At 32.8% G+C, this 18,719-nt stretch overlaps 2 protein-coding genes across 2 annotated transcripts; both read right to left on the bottom strand.

The window, feature by feature from the left end:
* Positions 1-1,537: 1,537 nt before the first annotated feature.
* On the bottom strand, positions 1,538-4,982 carry LOC111919884 (protein IQ-DOMAIN 19). Its single transcript, XM_023915440.3, has 4 exons — positions 4,602-4,982; positions 4,082-4,327; positions 3,382-3,843; positions 1,538-2,080 (listed from the first exon to the last, which is right to left on the bottom strand). The coding sequence occupies exons 1-4, from the start codon at positions 4,980-4,982 to the stop codon at positions 2,060-2,062; spliced, it is 1,110 nt and encodes a 369-aa protein (XP_023771208.2). The 3' UTR covers positions 1,538-2,059.
* Positions 4,983-5,601: 619 nt separating this feature from the next.
* LOC111919888 (probable inactive ATP-dependent zinc metalloprotease FTSHI 4, chloroplastic) lies at positions 5,602-14,693 on the bottom strand. The gene is made up of 16 exons (XM_023915447.3): positions 14,349-14,693; positions 13,440-13,695; positions 12,619-12,985; positions 11,629-11,887; positions 11,313-11,444; positions 10,295-10,495; positions 10,098-10,207; positions 9,936-10,014; positions 9,051-9,188; positions 8,845-8,956; positions 8,565-8,728; positions 8,159-8,264; positions 7,274-7,350; positions 6,421-6,564; positions 6,159-6,322; positions 5,602-5,962 (listed from the first exon to the last, which is right to left on the bottom strand). The coding sequence occupies exons 1-15, from the start codon at positions 14,577-14,579 to the stop codon at positions 6,179-6,181; spliced, it is 2,520 nt and encodes an 839-aa protein (XP_023771215.2). The 5' UTR covers positions 14,580-14,693; the 3' UTR covers positions 5,602-5,962; positions 6,159-6,178.
* Positions 14,694-18,719: the final 4,026 nt, after the last annotated feature.

The raw sequence follows: 18,719 nt of genomic DNA, 5'->3' as shown, positions 1-18,719 counted from the left end.
ATAGCTCGCAAACTCGCCCGATTAATAATCTATGCATGCTTGAATATACTCCCGCATCTTGCAAATTTAAATGTTTATTTCTCTCCAAGCCTTCAAATAATCATCAAGCTCGCTCCATGCATCATCTCCACCACCCATCAAGCCTAAGATCCTTGTTTTCCACCAATTCTCATCGCTTTCCATACGTCCCGAACATTCCCGCTCCACTAGTCTCCATGAAATCTGCAATAAAGCTCACGAAACTAGAAAGTGCCCGAAATAGTCATAAAATAACAAAAAGGAAAATATGCATGAAAATTAACTAGATTATGGATGAAATATGCTAAAATAAACTATAAAAAGAAGTAAATAAAATGAAACTATCAACAACATACTTACATTTATGTATTGATAATAGCAATTTGTAACAAATACATATTTTGATACTCATATTTTGAGACTAATAAATGATTATTATTTATTTATTTAGTTTTTTGCAGAAACTAGGGGTTAAAGCGCCACCTATTAGAACTGACAGTCAGGCAAAATATGGAGTTATATAAAGAGGAGACAATGCGATATATTTAAGGTTTCCGAATAAAGGATATCGTGAAAAGATATTGGACCATTGTGTTGGATATATTGTTGTTACAAGTACATTCCACTTCTTTCAGTTTTTGTGTTATCTTTTCTTATTAAGGCATTGTACTTTGAGATTATACACCTATACCCAGTTTTTTGGTACTATAACACAACAAAGTTTGCCGAATTTACACATTTAGTTATTCAAGTATTTTTTGTGTTGAATAAATCATTAAAGATGAATTTTACATATCAATTACACCATTATATGACCTGATACCGGAACAATCGGTTACTTAAGTGACTAAATGTGTAAATTCCTCAAACTTTGTTGTGCTATAGTGTCAAAAACCCCATATAGGTATGTCAAGCCACGTCAACATGTCACCCGTAAACCGGATACAATTTCCCCCAAACTCGTAATTAGTCATTATTTCCTGACGTTAAGGACCAATTGAACACAAAAAATATTTGAGTGACTAAATGTGTAAATTCTCCAAACTTTGTTGTGTTATAGTGCCAAAACCCCCTATACCAAATATAGCAATTGCTATAATTGAGTAGATTTTTCAAAGTATAATATTGTAACAAAAAAAAATAAATAAATAAATAAAAAAAAAAATAAAGGTAGGATTCTATAATAAACATGTAAATGAAAGTACATTGTTATTTCTTGCATATCACCCTACTTTTTGGCCACTTCACTCCAACTTGTTTGACTATCAATTTTTCTTTGTCTATCTCACTTTTCCTTCTAAGGCATTGTATGTTGCTATAATTGTAACTTTCAGAAAAAGAAAAAAAAAAACCGTATTAAGGTATTATACTTTATAAACTTATAGCATTGTACTTTAGGTTTTTTTTATTAGGCCATTGTAATAGCAGTGAATATTGATGACATTGCTATATTTAGGTAGAATTAAGGAATGAAAGCATGATGCTATAACAAACAAATCAATGAAAGTATGTTGCTATTTCTTATAAAAAAAATTGATGAGTTTATTGCAGAAGCTGGAGGTGTTGCCTCGGATGCTTCCGGAAAGCCTTTAGACTTTTCAAAAGGAAGGTATCTTGATCTGGACACAGGTATCATTGTTACCAATCGCAAACTTATGCCAGCTGTCTTGAAAGCAGTTCAAGATTCACTCAAGGAGCAAGCTTTGCCATCACTGTAAATTTTAAAAGGTTTTCGAGTGTTGTGCATTATCTCAGTTTCTAAAACATGTTCTTGATTGTATTATTATTTTTAATAAAGATAAAGAGCGAATTATGTTTTCAGGGGCTGAATATTATTACAAAAATATTTCTTGTTTCCTTACAATGTTACATAAATCATCAATAACAACTATCATCTTAATACTTTTTTTCTCTTTCACCCTGTCTTGTCCCAAATTAGATCTAGCAGACATGACGATTGACTGTTTGTCATGAAAATGTGTCGGCTATTAACTCCTTGTTGATTCACTTGGTGCTAAGCTTTCATGCATATGGCTTGTTGCTAATAGAGATTTTCAGTCATCTGTGGCAAATATCCTTGTTAGAGTGTAGAAAAATAACAAAATTGTATGCATACGTGGATTCATATGGTATTTTTAGTCCCAAGAAGAAACTTTTGGACTTAGCCATGAGGCATTTTAACCGTATAATTCCTATGTCTTTTTTCCAGAGTTATTTGTTCTGTTGTGCATCTCTCTCTCTCTCTCTCTCTCTCTCTCTCTCTCTCTCTCTCTCTCTCTCTCTCTCTCTCTCTCTCTATATATATATATATATATATATATATATATATATATATATATATATATATATATATTTGTGTGTGTGTGTATTATACGTATATACATGTATTTGAAAAACTAAAAGAGCAGGAAAGGGAAAACTAACCTATCCCAAGGCCCATCATATATAGTAAAAATCCCATAGCACTAACAATATTTTAGGCTTGTCAAGTTTTGAATGGTGAACTTCTTTTATTTAATTTCTCACTTTAACCAATAGGCTCTCTTCTCAGGGACAATGTATTTGTAAGTCTATCATGCATGCATATGTGTGTCTATATAAGTTTGTGTATATGTATATTGTGTATTTGTATTTATATATTATATCAGTATGTGTATTGAGTCTCGTGCATACATCTATTCTAATAAATAAATATTTTTTTGTCACATGTCACACTCTCATTCAATTTGCAATGTCATTTTGTGGTTATTTCGAAATATTTTTTTTTCACATGTAATTTTATGAGTATTATAGTTTATTAAATTCAACATAATATTTTATTGTAATAATTGCAATAAATATAATAATAAATGGATATCAATTTCATTAATGAACTTACCTTTTAATTTCAAAATTCTCAAATTAAAACTCATTATTTTCTTTTTCTTTTTTTTATTTAAATTATTTGTTTAAATTTAAAAGATAAAAAACATTTCAATTATAATAATTCATTATTTTTCTTATTTTCTTATAAATTCAAAATTGTCAAATATTTTGACCATTATATTTAAAAAAAAATTAAATTAACCGATGTAATACATAGGTCTCACAACTAGTATATAATATGTACGTACATAACAGGTTAATAGCATAATAAGCGATAGGTTTAGCTTTAGCGACAGAAATAGACATTAGCAACTTTGGTTAAAATTAGCAACAGTTGGTCGCTTAGTTTTTTAATACAAATTCTGTCACTAATCAATGGTTATGGTAAATTTGCAACAGAATGAATCCATAGCTATATTCATTGCTGTACAAATTTTCCGCTAGTGGAAAAGATGATGAAAATTAAAGAAATTGTGCCCAGATGTTTGATGTACTAACCTGAGTTATACAATAAGATGAGCCATTAGTACAAGTACTTGCTGAGTCGAATTCAGAATCATTGATCGATTTTGATGACCGATGAGCCTTAGCCACACAACCCGAGTGCACCTTTTGATGGTTGTGGGTTCGAACCACCTTTGAACCAAGAGCTTCATTTGATGATGAATTTTGTCTATTTTCGCGTTTTTGTTTTGTGGGTCGTTGTCTTGGTTCGCTTTGTGACCGTGTTTTTGCTCTTGAAGACTTTGTTCGGGTCATGTAATTGGGTTCATCGTGATGTGATTGTGATCCCATTTGTGACACTGTAGAATAAGCCGCGTTTACTGGCTTATTTTGCAGTCTGGGTGAATTTTCTTGTTTCCATGGCAATGAATCTATTGAGAATCTGCGTGATGACTGTCGATAAGTTATAAAGCCGCTTGTCTTGCTTTCGAATTGTCCGATATTGTCATTGTGATCCTAAAGAAATAATACAATATTTCTTAGTAATTAGTATATTATGTAGCTAATTGAATTTGCCCTATCCTTTTTTACAACCGTCGGTCAAAATACAGATGTGGTCAAATTTTATGCCTTATAGAGCAACTTTGTACACATAGTTGTAGTTTTGTAACTCATTGAAAATTTTAACATGTTATAGCTTTTGAAATTGATTTTGTATTTAGATGACATTGCTATAATAAGAATGAGAGTTTACGAATTGTGGTGCACTGAGACGACGTTCATGAGCTATCACAAATCCTCTTCTACTTGTGGCATGAAGATGGGATTGTGATTCCACATCCTCAACCATTTGAATTCTTTGATATCGAGCTCTAACTTGAATAGAGACAAGTGCCTTCATGCATCTAACCATGGTTGTGGTTCGCTTACGCACCAAGTGTCCCCTCACCAAAGCTTGTAGCTTCACTAATCCACGTAAAGCACACAACGCCCTTCGTGCCTACGTACAACCAATGTTAGATTCATTAAGGATGTCCTAAATAAATACTTTATAACAAGAAGATCCTGGAAAAAGGTTATTCTTTTAGCAACTTCTAAACTGGCCCATAAAACACCCTCCCAAAAGTATCATATGAGATATAAATCATAGTCAGGTGACTTAAAATTTAAAAGCCCAATCTACATTGGAAATGAAACTCTGACTACATCTACCAATCTGCTTTGACCCGAACTACCTGTTTTTGTGAAGATAGTAAAAAAAGGGGGGGGGGTACCAAATATGAACGGAAAGCCGCTTGAATTCTTGTTGCAGCTGCAGCTAAAACCACACGAGGGAGTCCATATGTGGCGGCTTTGGGAGGCGGCACCACCAACATGGTGGTGTAGTTTTGCTGCTGAATCGCATAGTCGAACAAAGCTTGTGAAACTAACTGGGAGGTGATGATGGAGTCAAATGATCGGCAACTCTTGTGATTGACTACTATTTCTTTGTTATTTGATTTCCTAAAGCTCCATCTCCTCCGGTGAGAAGGTGATGGAGTTGCTGGAATAATGGCGGTGGTGCATGGTGGAGATGTGGGGCCACCTTCTTTCTTGTTGATTTTCTCCTCCTTTTTGCCTAACAAGTTTTTGATCCATCTACCTGCCTTACCCATATCAATAGAGGTTGTCAATATAGATTCATGGTGTGATATATATATATATATATATATATATATATATATATATATATATATATATATATATATATATATATATATATATATATATATATATATATATATATATTTCTGAGTTGGGTGTTCAGTTGACTATTTTGACAAGAAATAGAAGAAAAAACGCTAAGGCCTGCATCGACTGCTCTACTTATGCCAAATGACACTTTGACAAACACTTATCACTTGACCTTGCCACATACACACGCACAACCAAACTGGGTCAAACAACTGGTTCTTGTTACGGGATTTTCTTCACCAATTTTGAACCTGAAGTGTTATTTTTTTATTTCAAATTTGTCTTCTTTTAAAATTTTAAAAAACAGAATTTTAATGAATTCTTGTAATTCGTTTGGTTTATTTAAACTTTTAATGTATAATCAATCATTTAAGTATGTCATTTAGAAATATATATATATATATAATCTTTAATCTTTAATATGAAATATAATACAATATGATTTCTATAGTCTTTAAAAATCCTTAATTTTCATTTCTTTTTTATTCGATCTATTATCACCCTCAAAAGACATGAACCTAAGAAAAAACAAAGCAAATATTATCCTCCAAAAAGTGTGGCAAGCATATTTCACTATATATATATAGATACAAGCTCTCCCTGTGATTTGCATACTAGCACTACATAACCTTTTTCTACCGCTACCATCCAAAACAGATGTGAAATCCCATTTATGCCCTTGGAATAAACTTAGGCCTCTTACAAACTGATACATTTTCACTGTAATTATATCTGAGAACATCTTCATGCTCCATGGTTGCATGCAATCAAGTTTTTTTTTAGTGTGTGATAACATGATCTTCCAATGACCCATGAAATCAAGATCCAGTAAATCTTTGGAGTGAATGGATCTATGATCAAGAAAATGAATGCATCTAGATTCCACATAAGTTGTAATTTGCTGCCAAAAAAATCAAGTGAACACATTTTTAGATTGTATCCAATGTTACTTTATTAAAAAAAATACTGTATTCAAAATACAAGCGCCTTTTCTGTATTTTGTCCATTAAAAAATGAAGCCCTTTAATTGCCTAGCAACATTTAGTGCTTTTTAGTTTTTAGAAACTATATATTTACCAACAAGTAGACACACTCACCACCAAAGAGGCAACAAGAATCATAGAAAATGGCTTGCCATCAAAACCTGTGGCTTCTCATTTTCTGCTTCAATTTCCCTTTTTGCCCCTTCTCTAATTTCCTCAACCTTCGTGTCCCAAATTTTGTCCACTAGCTTCCATGTATCATCACTAATAATTTGAGTCTACACACAACAAAAGTGCAACCATTTTTTATTATTAAAAAAAATGCATGGTTAAAACTTAGAATTTAAAATTATATCTATATAGACTTGGCACTAACCTCCATTGGTCTAGGAGCACCAAAAGTTGCAAATCCAACATTTCCAGGTGCAAATGTGACCCTACCTGGAAGTGAAGCACCATGGATTCCCCACCTTCCAGCATATATCAGTGCACCATATTCATCAACAGGGGTCACACGAGGCTGAATCATTATAAATATTAAAAAAAAAAAAAAAAAAAAGTAAGATTGTATGACATAATGTTCAAGTGGGCCCCGTTTGATACGAATGAGATAACAAACTGTACTGTGTTTGGGGTGTATTGGACTAGGAGTGAGACCGATGTCAATGGGAGTAAAAATTACATTTTTTTGTCCAACCCAAAAAGGTGGAACAAGGGGGTATAGGGACACTCTTGATATCTCATTTGTGAAAAAAAGACATAAATACCCTCCTCATCCCCATCATCGAAAATAACCCTAGAAAGCTTGTCTAGTTTAGTACTGTCTCATGTAACAAACACAAGAACAGGACTAGATGAGCTTTCTAGGGCTATTTTCGATGATGGGGATGAGGAGGGTATTTATGTCTTTTTTTCACAAATGAGAGATCAAGAGCGTGTCCCTATCCCCCATTGTTCCACCTTTTTGGGTTGGACAAAAAAATGTAAATTTACTCCTATAGACATCTACCTCAGTAGCCAAAATTAACTAGGGATGTATATGTTTAAGATAAGGATTCTGATATTGTATACATTTAAACGTTTGGTATTTCAAAAAAGAAAAAACTAGATGAATGATCAATGATGTATCAAGGTAATAAAAATATGTTACGTTTATTGAAATGCAAAATAAAAGAAGCTGATAACTAGATATACATGTACATTATCGAGTTGACTAGTTTGGAAATAACCTGAGGTATCCGAGGGCTATTCTTGTATATACTCCAAATTTCATCGGCTTCAATTTCTCCCTTCTCAATTAGAATATCTGTAATTTTTTTAATAGTTGTGTTAGCAAAATGGAGGGTTCCACATAGAAAATGCAGCACCTTTCAAGTCTGTTTGGTTGGATGGAATGGAAAGGAAATGGACAAAGGAATGGAATAAGCAAAAGGTTTTAGAATGAGTCATTACATTCTATGATTAAATTTGGCTGGCCTTTAGGAATGGAATGAATTTTTTATATGAATTATTTTATCTAATAAGTAAAATTAATGTATAGTTTTAACTCTACTTGATATATTATTTAATTATAATTGAGTAATTATTCATTTAGAGATATAGAAAAATTAACATAATGAAATCTTATTAAAACCCACATAATATTATAACAAACTATGTTTTTAGGTACATTTTAATATAAATTGTAATTAAATAAAAATCATGAAATTCTTTAAAAAAGATTTGTGCCATTAAAAATTACGTAAACAAAGTGGGTTATATTGTCATTTTCATTATTCCATGATGGAATGAAAAAAAAATAAAAAAATACAACCCCCCATTAAGGTGTAAAAATTAACAAAAAGGAAGGAATAATATTCCTTCAGGAATGGTCCATTCCATGAGGCAAAAGAAACAGGTTTTTCCATTCCGATGGAATGAATCATTCCACACCTTCCAAAGACTACCTTAATGTTGCATTAATGCACATATTTCATACACAAATATGGATGTGAACATGAGGGTTTTGATTAATAAATTATCTTCCACGATATTTTATCCATATATCAAAATTATAACAAACCACTTCATATAAAAAAGCAAAAAAAAAAAAAAAAAAAAAAAAAAAAACATACCTGTGATCTCTTCTACAGCAGAATAATGTTCTCTTAAGACAGAATAACATTTTTCCATGGCAAAACGCATGTACTCATCCTTAAGTGCTTCAAGTTTTACTGCAAGCTATGAAAATAAGTCAACTATCAGAACATCAATTATAATAATAAAGTTGATGCATAAAAACAAAGACTAAAACCGAAAAATATAATAATTAAAACCAAGACTAAATCGGTTGAATGGAATGGAATAAATCAAGCAATGGAATGAGTCATTACATTCCATGATCATGTTTGGTCAGCCTATAGGAATCGAATAATTTCTCATATGAGCTTTTAATATCCAACATAATTCATTTACAATAAAAATAAATAAATAAACATTATAAATGTTCAACTAAGATATGATTGAAGAGATGACACTTACATTTGGTACTAAATCATGATTCTTTCGGTAATACGCCTTCCCAAATGATGTCATTCCAGTTTGAAGAATTAAAAATTCAGCAAGCATAGAAGCTTCTAATGTAGCTTTTGCAGATATCCAGCATAAATTGTCTAATCCAAACATCTCCTCTTCAATTACTCTCGCTATAATGAAAAAATAAACATAACGAAACATCACACAAGTCAAAATCTATAAATAAATAAATAAACAAAGATGAGTAAAGTTATCTTAAAAAAAAATGGAAATTGAATATACATACGAGCACAGGCACTGACTATGGAGTTCACATAATCTGACTTTCTTTTAAACACACGCCCTGGAACTTCTACGTACTGAAGGTTTGATTGGCTTTTAACAGAATTGATATCTGTCTGCATGCATTTTGGAAGATTTTCAAGATTTACCAATCAACTTTACACAATCACAGAATTTTTATATATATAAATATTTTATATTCATATTTACCCCTGTGAAAGGTCGATAGGGATCTGGAAAGTAGCATGCCAGAATGGAAACTGCTGCTTCTCTATATGCCAACCTTATTCTAAGCTCTTCAGGTACTTCACTTTTATCTTCTTGACCTGTTTCAAATGTTCCTTTTTGCTGCAATTTTGAAAAAGAAACCATGAATAGGGAGCAATATGTTGAGTCAAGGATGTTAAGTGAACAATTAGGGGTTTGGTTTGCAGAAATCAGAATGTTTTTGGATGGAATCGAATCTTGTGAAAGGAATTTGAATATGATGGAGTTTAAATCCATGATCCATATTCCATCGAGTGTTTGGTTGGAAGGAAATGGAATGGAATGGAATTCAATTTCATTTCATCCTTTTGTATATTCTGTTTGGTTTGTAAATCTGTCAAAGGATATGGAATGTATATAATGACAAATGACAGAATTGCCCTTCATTGCTATTTGTTTTATAAAATACATATTGGAAAATAAATTTCAAATGCTTGTAAACTATTTAAAGTACCATTTCTATCAAATTTCTGTTACAATTTTTTAGAAAAATATTTTTAGGTGAAAAAAATAAATAAACTTTACATATTAGATGGAAATGCTATTTTTCAAAATTAAATTCTTTAGAACTAGTTTTTGATTAAAAAAATAATAGATATTTAAAAAATAAAACCATATTTGAGTATTCTTAACAAGGAAATTTGTGGTATTGAATTCCATGAGTTTTAGGATGAAATGCTTAAATCCATCAGATAAAAGATTATGTGAATTCCAACAGAAATAAATTCCGCATTCCGTTGCAACCAAACGCCAGAATGGAATGGAATTCAATTCCAATTCCGGCCAAATCAAATGGAATCCTGCAAACCACAACTTCTGACACCTTACCCTTTTCAAGGCCTCAAGAAGCTCTTCTCGCCCTATGTAGTCCAAATCCTTTCTAGCAGTCAAAATACCAGCTTCATTCCTGTCAACTTAATCATTAGCTTCTATAAATAAAACCATAACTGAAAAAGAAAAAAAAAAATAAAACACTAATGCATCAATTACAGTATATTCTGCAATTCTGCTCCAGTAAAATCTTCTGTTTTCTCTGCAATTTCCAACAATAACGTATCCTTCTCCTCCTCAGAACGAAAATACTTGTTTTTTGCATGCACCTAATAAACCACACTTATAAAAATCATCAAAAGGTAAAATTTAAAAAAGTTGGATTCCAAAAATGATAATCTTTTAGGGGAAGTTACCTTCAATATAGCCAATCTACCATCTTGAGATGGCAAACCAACCCTTATTATTTTATCAAAACGACCTTTTCTCAAAAGGGCAGGATCAAGAATATCCAGCCTATTTGTTGCTCCAATAACTAACACTTGAGATGTTGACTCTTTGAATCCATCCATTTCTGTTAATATTTGAAGAAGGCCTTGTTCCCTTTCTGCACCACCCTTTTAAAGTATATAGGATAAAGTTAATTGCAAGAAATAGCAATGTACTTCTGTAAACTTGTTTATTATAGAATCATACTTTTATTTCTTCCTATCATCAACGTGTATGTTAAAAAATCTACCAAATTATAGCCATGACAATTGGTTAGAACTAGTGCTGGGGCGTAATCTGTAAATTTTCTATTAGACAGGGACCATTTTTGTAATTTTTTAAACATATGGACTGTTTTTGTAAAAAAAAAAATCTACACAGGGACCTGTTCTATAATTTACAAGCACAATTTTTGTAATTTGTTTTCTACATAGGGACCAAACCTGTCAACATACGAAAGTCTTAAACACATGGACTGTTTCTGTAAAAAAAATCTGCACAGGGACCTTTTCTGTAAATTAAAAAGACAGTTATTTTCTCCACAGGGACTAAACCTGCCAACATACGAAACTCGTGTGACCAAAGTCTCAAACTTAAAAGTATACTAGTCATTTCTCAATTCAAATTAGTATATATAATAATTTATAACGTCCCAATACGGAAAAATATATATATATTAAAAGTAACAATTTGGTGGAATTTACAAAATATAATGTCCTAATACGAAGAAAAAAAATTGAAAGTGGACATGATAATTCGGTAGAGTTTTTAGAATATAATGTCTCCTAGTAAGAAAAAAGATAAAAGTAGAATGTTATGATTGGGTGATATTTCAAAGTACAATGCCTTAATAAGAAAAAAAAATCAAAAGTACAATGATGTAATAGGAAGTTTGTAGGTTAAAATAAGGAAGGAAGGCATTGTTATTGTTATTTGTTCACATACCCCACCAATGTCGGGCCCACCACGTTTGCTACCAATAGCATCTATCTCATCAATAAATATGATTGATGGAGCAAATGATCTTGAACTTGAAAAAAGGTCCTTCACACGAGATGCTGCTACCCCTACAAACATCTGTGCATACACAATTTCCATAATTACAAACTATCCTCACATCACATCACATATTGACATGACAGGACAAGACAGACTGTATTGTGTTTGGGGTGCAAAAGACGTAAATGCCCTCATCATGTGTAACAAATGCAGCCTAATTAAAGAAAAAAAAGTGATGAAGTTGATAAGATAAGAATTTGACCTCGACAAAATCAGTGCCATTTGCAGCAAAGAAAGGAAGACCTGCTTCACCAGCTATGGCTTTTGCTAGAAGGGTTTTACCAGTTCCAGGTGGGCCATGAAGTAGGACACCTTTAGGACAATATATGCCTTTATTTTGAAACTCTTCCTCATTCTTTAATATCCTAACAATTTCTTGTAATTCCCTCTTTATATATTCCTGTCCTGCAAAATCATCAAAGGATACGCCAGTTGTTTCTTCTGCTGATATAAACTTAGCCCTGGGGAGTCGCACAAAAAAAAAAAAAAATTAGAAACCTGTTTCTGTCAAATTAACTGCAACACCATTGCTAGGATGAATACTACAAATGTTTGAATTCAAGATTTGTATTTCAACTTATTAAATATTATGTTCAATGTAAGTTGTTAATCATCATGTGATTGAATGTTAATTGCATTTGTATCGTTACTCATATAAAAAATAATTTATTTAAGTATTTCAAAAAAAGAATTGTCAATTACAATTTCAATCCATATAATGCTTCTCAATCATTTTTTCTTCAGCTTCATTTCTAGAAAAAAGGGTAAGATGGTAATTTACTCTCATTCAAAGTGTTCATTAAGTCCAAAAAAGAAACAGTCTTTGTTCACACAGTACTTACTTCAGACAAATATTATTAATCCATTATAGTATTTAATCATTTCTAGAGACAAAAGGGTAAAATGGTCATTCACTCTCGTTAAGACAGTTCATTCAGTCCAAAAAGGAAAACAGTCTTTGTTCATACAACTTACTTTATATAGATATCATTTATCCAATCTAGCACATAATGGGAAAAAAGAAACACACCCTTAATGCAGACTTAATATAGAAAGTAAGGGAAATGAGGTTTTTCACATTAAGTCCAACCTTTTTACAAATTTGCCTTCATTATTTTTTCAAATCTTGAATCTTTTTTAACATCATTTTTTATATATTCAGCCCAAAAAAAAAAGTGAGTATTTTACTTACCGACTCTCGCCTAATGATCCAAGTGCCTGGTTTTTGAGAGGCTGTTTAATCTTTTTAGGAGGGGTTCCAAGATCACAAGGTATTAATTTTGCATAAATTGGCCTCATTATATTATCAATCCACACGTATAATCCAATAGCAAGAGCAAGTCGCATTGACCACACAACAATAGTTGCAACACTCGAATACACCTCTGCAGGAATATTGTTCACATTAACAACATCAACATTCACAAGTTGTTGATGCAACTTTTTCCAAACATCATTCCAGCTGTCAATAGGCATTCGATCAACAATATGTCTCTTGAAAACTATATCTTTTTCTGACTCGCTTTTTGATACTCCATCCTTGTAATGTGGTAGAATCACTGTAAAAAGGGAAAATCAAGGATTTAGGAAACATTAGGAAATTGAAGTAACGATTAATAAAACAATCTTGCAACTTATTTGCTGAAATAAAAACTCAAAGATTCCTATTGTATGGTTTTATGGTCTATATATGGTAAAGGGTTAAATGCAAGAAATAGCAATGTATTTGCATTGATTAGTCTATTATAGTATCCTAAGTTCATATACGTATATAAAGTACTTGTCAGAATTCTAATACAAAAATACATTATTTGTATTCACAGTATTATTTGGAAATGATCTGAAATACTAGAGTTACAATTCCAAGATTTCCAAGATTATTGTTTCATCCTGACAAGCCCTCAACTTTTTGAAATGAATTGCATTAACTAACATGGGTTTAGGATTTTGGGTTTAGGGTTTAAGGGCATGTTGAGATAAGTACCAAAACAATCATTACCAATGAGACTTAACCTGATACTGTCTGCCCATAATTTGAGTACTCCATATATTGAACATTATTTGAATTAAGGAGCCTTAAGAATTCACTATACTCGATCTTGTGAGAATTTTCAGGGTCCCACTCTGTTCCCTTTAACTTTTGCTGTATTGTCAATAATGTCCTGCTCCAATTTGAAGCCATAACAAGCTGTCTTTCTAACTGTGTATTTGCTTTTCTATCAAGCTCCTCCAGCTTGTTTATGCGCTCTTTCTCTCTATCCTTCAGCTTCTGAAACACACAATTTATCAAGAAAAGTTTTATTATTAGGTAATAATTGAAGTATAGCTTTCTAACCCTGCAAAAACAAGTTTTTTATAGCTTAATTATTCCTATACAACCAATTCATACTTTCTTGTGGTCTTCATCTTCTATTATACTGGTAATTACACCTCTAGAGACCTAGTAACAAAAGATTGGTCTTTTGTGTGACGAATTTTCAAGTTTTTCCCAATTTTTAGACAAAATATGAAACCATGTTTCATTCTAGGGCCAAAATATTGAAAATCTTACATGTAACCTACTCAACTGGTTGAAAAATGGTTGTATAATTTGTAACGGTTGGATAAATGTTAACCCTTTGGAGAATATATATACTTTTTCATAGTTGAAAACGAGTAGGATTACACCTTTATCTCTTTTTCAGGCAAGGAGAGAGTATATAACAAGTTGATTAACCAGTTACTCTCAATCCTTGCAGAATTTCCTACATTTTTAAACCCACTGTTGTAGCATTGGTAGAACATACTGTAAATTTCAATCAATGTATCAATTTAACATGAACACACATAAAAAAACACAAGTTCAATCCATAAATAAAACTAGAATCAGAATATCATAGCAGTCAAATTCATGATAGTGCAAGGTTGAATTAGGTGATCAACCTCAAACAGCTGCGAGGACTCTGCATCCTCGTTGTCGGGAGTAGACGAGGACACAACAGAATTCGAAGACAAAGAAGCCCTAATTTTGAGTCTATTATTGCCATGAAAAGAAAACTTTGTCCTGTTGAGCTTCAATCGAACGAATTTAGGAAAGAAAACATGGGAAGATGAAGATAAAGAGAAGGGTTTGACTAGGGTTTTATCAGAAGAATGTAAAGACACCATTTCCATCCTTGTTTTCCTTCTATCTTCCTTATCTTTGGCAACAATGAGTTGAGTTTGCAGTCAGTGCCACGGGACACCAAATGTTCTTGAGAGACAAAAAGGGTTGTTTGGTAACAGCGATATTTCAAAATTTCGGTGTTTAGAAATTTTATGGAGATTTTAGAGTTTTTTTTTTTTTTTTTTTGAAATGGTTCTTATAAAAAAATTTCATTTTGAGAAACCTTGAATGCAAATGGTCATTACCGTAAATGTCTGATAGATAGATCCGTTAAATTGAAAGAATTTTGAATAACAAGTATTTGTCATTTTATAAAACTTGTTTAAGAATCATTTATAAAATTTTACACAATAATCATTTTAAATACTATAATCTTAGTCTCTTATTTTTCCTTTTACATTTTCATTCTTTCTTTCACAATTATTATATATTTTCTTTGGGATTTTATAATATATCTCCTGAAGAGAGATAAAAAAATATTAATTAGGAAAAATATTACCATAATTAAATATGAAATTCAATTATTATGAATATAATTAATGCAATTCATATTTAATTATATGATAATACTAGTTGTAAAACTCGTTTATTACACGGGTTGATTAAAATGTAATACTAAGTATTTTTTAAAATAAAATTTTCAAATAAGGATTGAAATTTTGGAATAAAAAACATATTAATTGCAATTTACTATAATATTTATTACATTTGATAGTTTACATATATAAATATAAATATTATGTGGCTTTTTAATTTTAAAAATTGAAAAAATAACTATATATTGACATGTAGATATTATTTATTTAAAAAATATCATAAAATGACAAGTGTCAAAACTCATTAGAGATTGACATGTGGCAAAATTATCTTCATTTATTATAATAGATTTGTCATGATTAATATTTTTTATATCTCCTTACGGCATATGTTAGAAAATCTTATTTTCAAAATATATAAATATTTTTTTGTTGTCTATACTTTATCTAAAATATTCAAACTACGATACATAATTAAATATTTTCGTTTTCTATTTTTTACTTAAAACATTTTGAAGTATAATAACATAATTTTATTACTTTTTTATTTTTACATGATGTAAATTTTAAGATTTATTTATTTATCTTATACAAATATATTTATTTCTATGAAATTCGTAACTTCTTCATACGAGCTCCATTTTCGACATTTTTTATATTGTTGGTCTCCTATTGAAGAGTAAATAACTTTCATTTAGGTTGTTTTAGCTAACAACCAACCGATTTTTATTTCAATTTCTGTATCGCACGCTGATTTATTGTGTCACACTTGAAATTTTGAAAAATCATAATTCCTCATACGAAATCACATTTAGGCATCCTGTATATTGACGCGTTCCTATTATTTCGAATTTCGTTTACATCATTTATCCAAATTTCATTTTTATTTTTAATTGATACTTTTAGCTTTTTATCTCGTTTTTAACTGTATTTTTATACAAATATTATTTCGTAATAATATTTATCCGTATAACATAAATACAATATTATATACAAAGAACACTTTGTAAACACATAACACATAAGAAAACTTCTCATTTATTTATTTATTTATAATACAATTTACATTTAAACGACAACGTAAATGAGGGTCTATCCGTGGAATGTCTAACGAAAAATGTGGATGTTACAGTATCTTAGCTAATAGTTGACTTCGCTGCTATACATGCTAAAATAATTAATTATATGAATAAAACATTCTATAACACATATAACATATCAACATATAAGGGTATTCTAGGAATCACTTACTCGAGCTTGGTTGATTGCATGCATCGTACCCTTTTCTTTATAAAAACCCTTTTTAAAAAACTTATTTTTTTCAAAATGATTATAGATTCCTCAGTTTGTGTAGCACCCGGTCCCTAGTACGTAAATGTTATTTGAGTATTTCCTTTCTTTTAGCCTTGGACTCGGCGAGTCATAGGTCCGACTCGCCGAGTGGATGTGGGACCCGGGACACGTTTAAGTTGGCGACTCGGCGAGTCCATATCCTGGACTCGGCGAGTCACAACTGTTGGATGAAACCCTAAGTTTCAGGGGTTTGCACCCTATTTAAAGGACTTATCCGCCCAGGCCAGCCCCCATTCTCTCCCCAGAGCTCCCAACCCTCGTTCTAAGCTTGTTCCTTGAGAGTTTGAGGCTATTGTGTGTGTTCTTGAAGGTTTTGAGGAAAAAGGGGAAGTAGATCAAGAGGAAGGAAAGGAATCCAGGCATCTTTACACTCTTTCAACAGTTCCTTTGAGGTATAATCCGTTTTTCCCCTGTTTCTATGCTTATTACTTCATGTAAGTCATTCTTGAGCCAAACCCCAAGTTTGTATGTGCAAATTACTTCGTAATATGCTGATTGGCCCTTAGATCTAGGCAAGATTGAGCTCCAGGAGCTCAAATCTGTTAGCTTTATGGCCCCATGTTGCTTGTTCACCCTAGATCTACCCTTTTGAGGCATTTTGAGCCCTAAAATCCATATTGGTGAATATCCACACGTAAAGTTGGAAACTTTACGTGTGATTTGTGTCCTAGAAGTCCAGATCTGTGAATGGCATGGACTGGAATCGAGCAAATCTGTGTATTTAGTGGGTGCATGGCAACGACTCGGCGAGTCGTTCATGTGACTCGGCAAGTCTGTTTGCGAGTCTCCGAGTTTGTCCACTTTTCGTAGTGTCGAGTGAGCAGTGAGTCACGGGGTGTGACTCAGTGGGTCGGAAGCTAAACTCATCTATGGAGGTACTCGGCGAGTCAATGCCCTGACTCGGCGAGTTCAAGGCAATCTCCTTAGATCAAGAACAGACTCGGCAAGTTGTTCATACAACTCGGCGAGTCTTAGCATAAGTGTTCATCGGATGAAGATGAACTCGACGAGTTGTTCATACAACTCGGCGAGTAGGATGAAGGACTTGAATATTGGTTAAGAAGGTAAACCCGTCAAGTCGTCGCCTAACTCGACGGGTAGGATCGGGATTCAGGGCAGTCGTTTGGGTAGGGACTCGACGAGTTGGAAAGCCAACTTGACGAGTCGGGTCAACTGAAAGTTGACTCTGACTTTGACTTAGGGCGTGGTCAGGGGTAAAATGGTCATTTTACCCAAAGGTCAGTGAGAAGTGTTTGATTGAGTATGTTGTGGGAATTGCAGCCGGAGGATTTCCGGAGCAGCAGCAGCAGCAGTAGGCAGTCAGTTCCCGATCAGATCAGCAGCTACTTCGAGGTGAGTTACCTTCCAGTAGCGGTGGGTCTACGGCCACAATGTCGGCCCACCAGTAGGAGTTATTCGTAGATGTTTGTCTCTGTGATATTCATCTAGGTATTGCCTGCGTTATGTTGTGTGCCAGTATGTAATGATGCTATGTGCTAGTGACAGTAGAGGGGAGATAGTCCCCGAAGTATCCGGTCGGTAGGACCGAAGGGGAGGCCAGCACCCAGATATGCTAGGCAGTATCCGGTCGGTAGGGCCGAAGGGGAGGCCAGCACCCAGATATGCTAGGCAGTATCCGGTCGAAAGGACCGAATGGGAGGCCAGCACCCAGATATGCTAGGCAATGTCCGGTCGAGAGGGCCGAAGGGGAAGGTCGGGCACCCAGATATGCCTGACGATATATGTATGTTATGAGATTATTTGGTATGTGGTACGATGGGGGAACTCACTAAGCTTTGTGCTTACAGTTTTCAGTTTTGGTTTCAGGTACCTCCTCAGCTAGGGGAAAGGAGCCGGCGCGGTAGCAGCATGTCACACACACACTCTCCGGTTTCCGCATTTACGAGCTTCACTGGGATTTGTACTCTGATATTTTGATTGAATGTATGAATTGGCTTTTAGACATGGTTCACTTTGTGTTATGATTTGATCAGACAATGTTTTTAGTTATTAATATTTTCTAAAGTAATGTTTTTAAAACAAAATTTTTGGTCATGAAAATTGGGTCGTTACAGTTTGAGTTCAGACACACTCGAGAGCATGCCTAATGAGGGGTTTTATACATAGCAAACAATCATATGTGTGCATGCAACCCTAGATTTGGATCTATGTTTTCACTATTAGACATACAAGCATTGGACACAAAAATTGGAAACCCTATCATGCATCTAGTAATTTTGAAAACCATATAAGAAAGAT

This window comes from Lactuca sativa, chromosome 4 (assembly GCF_002870075.4).
Source record: "Lactuca sativa cultivar Salinas chromosome 4, Lsat_Salinas_v11, whole genome shotgun sequence".
NCBI classification, from domain to species: Eukaryota; Viridiplantae; Streptophyta; class Magnoliopsida; order Asterales; family Asteraceae; genus Lactuca; species Lactuca sativa.
This window is presented reverse-complemented; position numbering and strand designations above follow the sequence as displayed.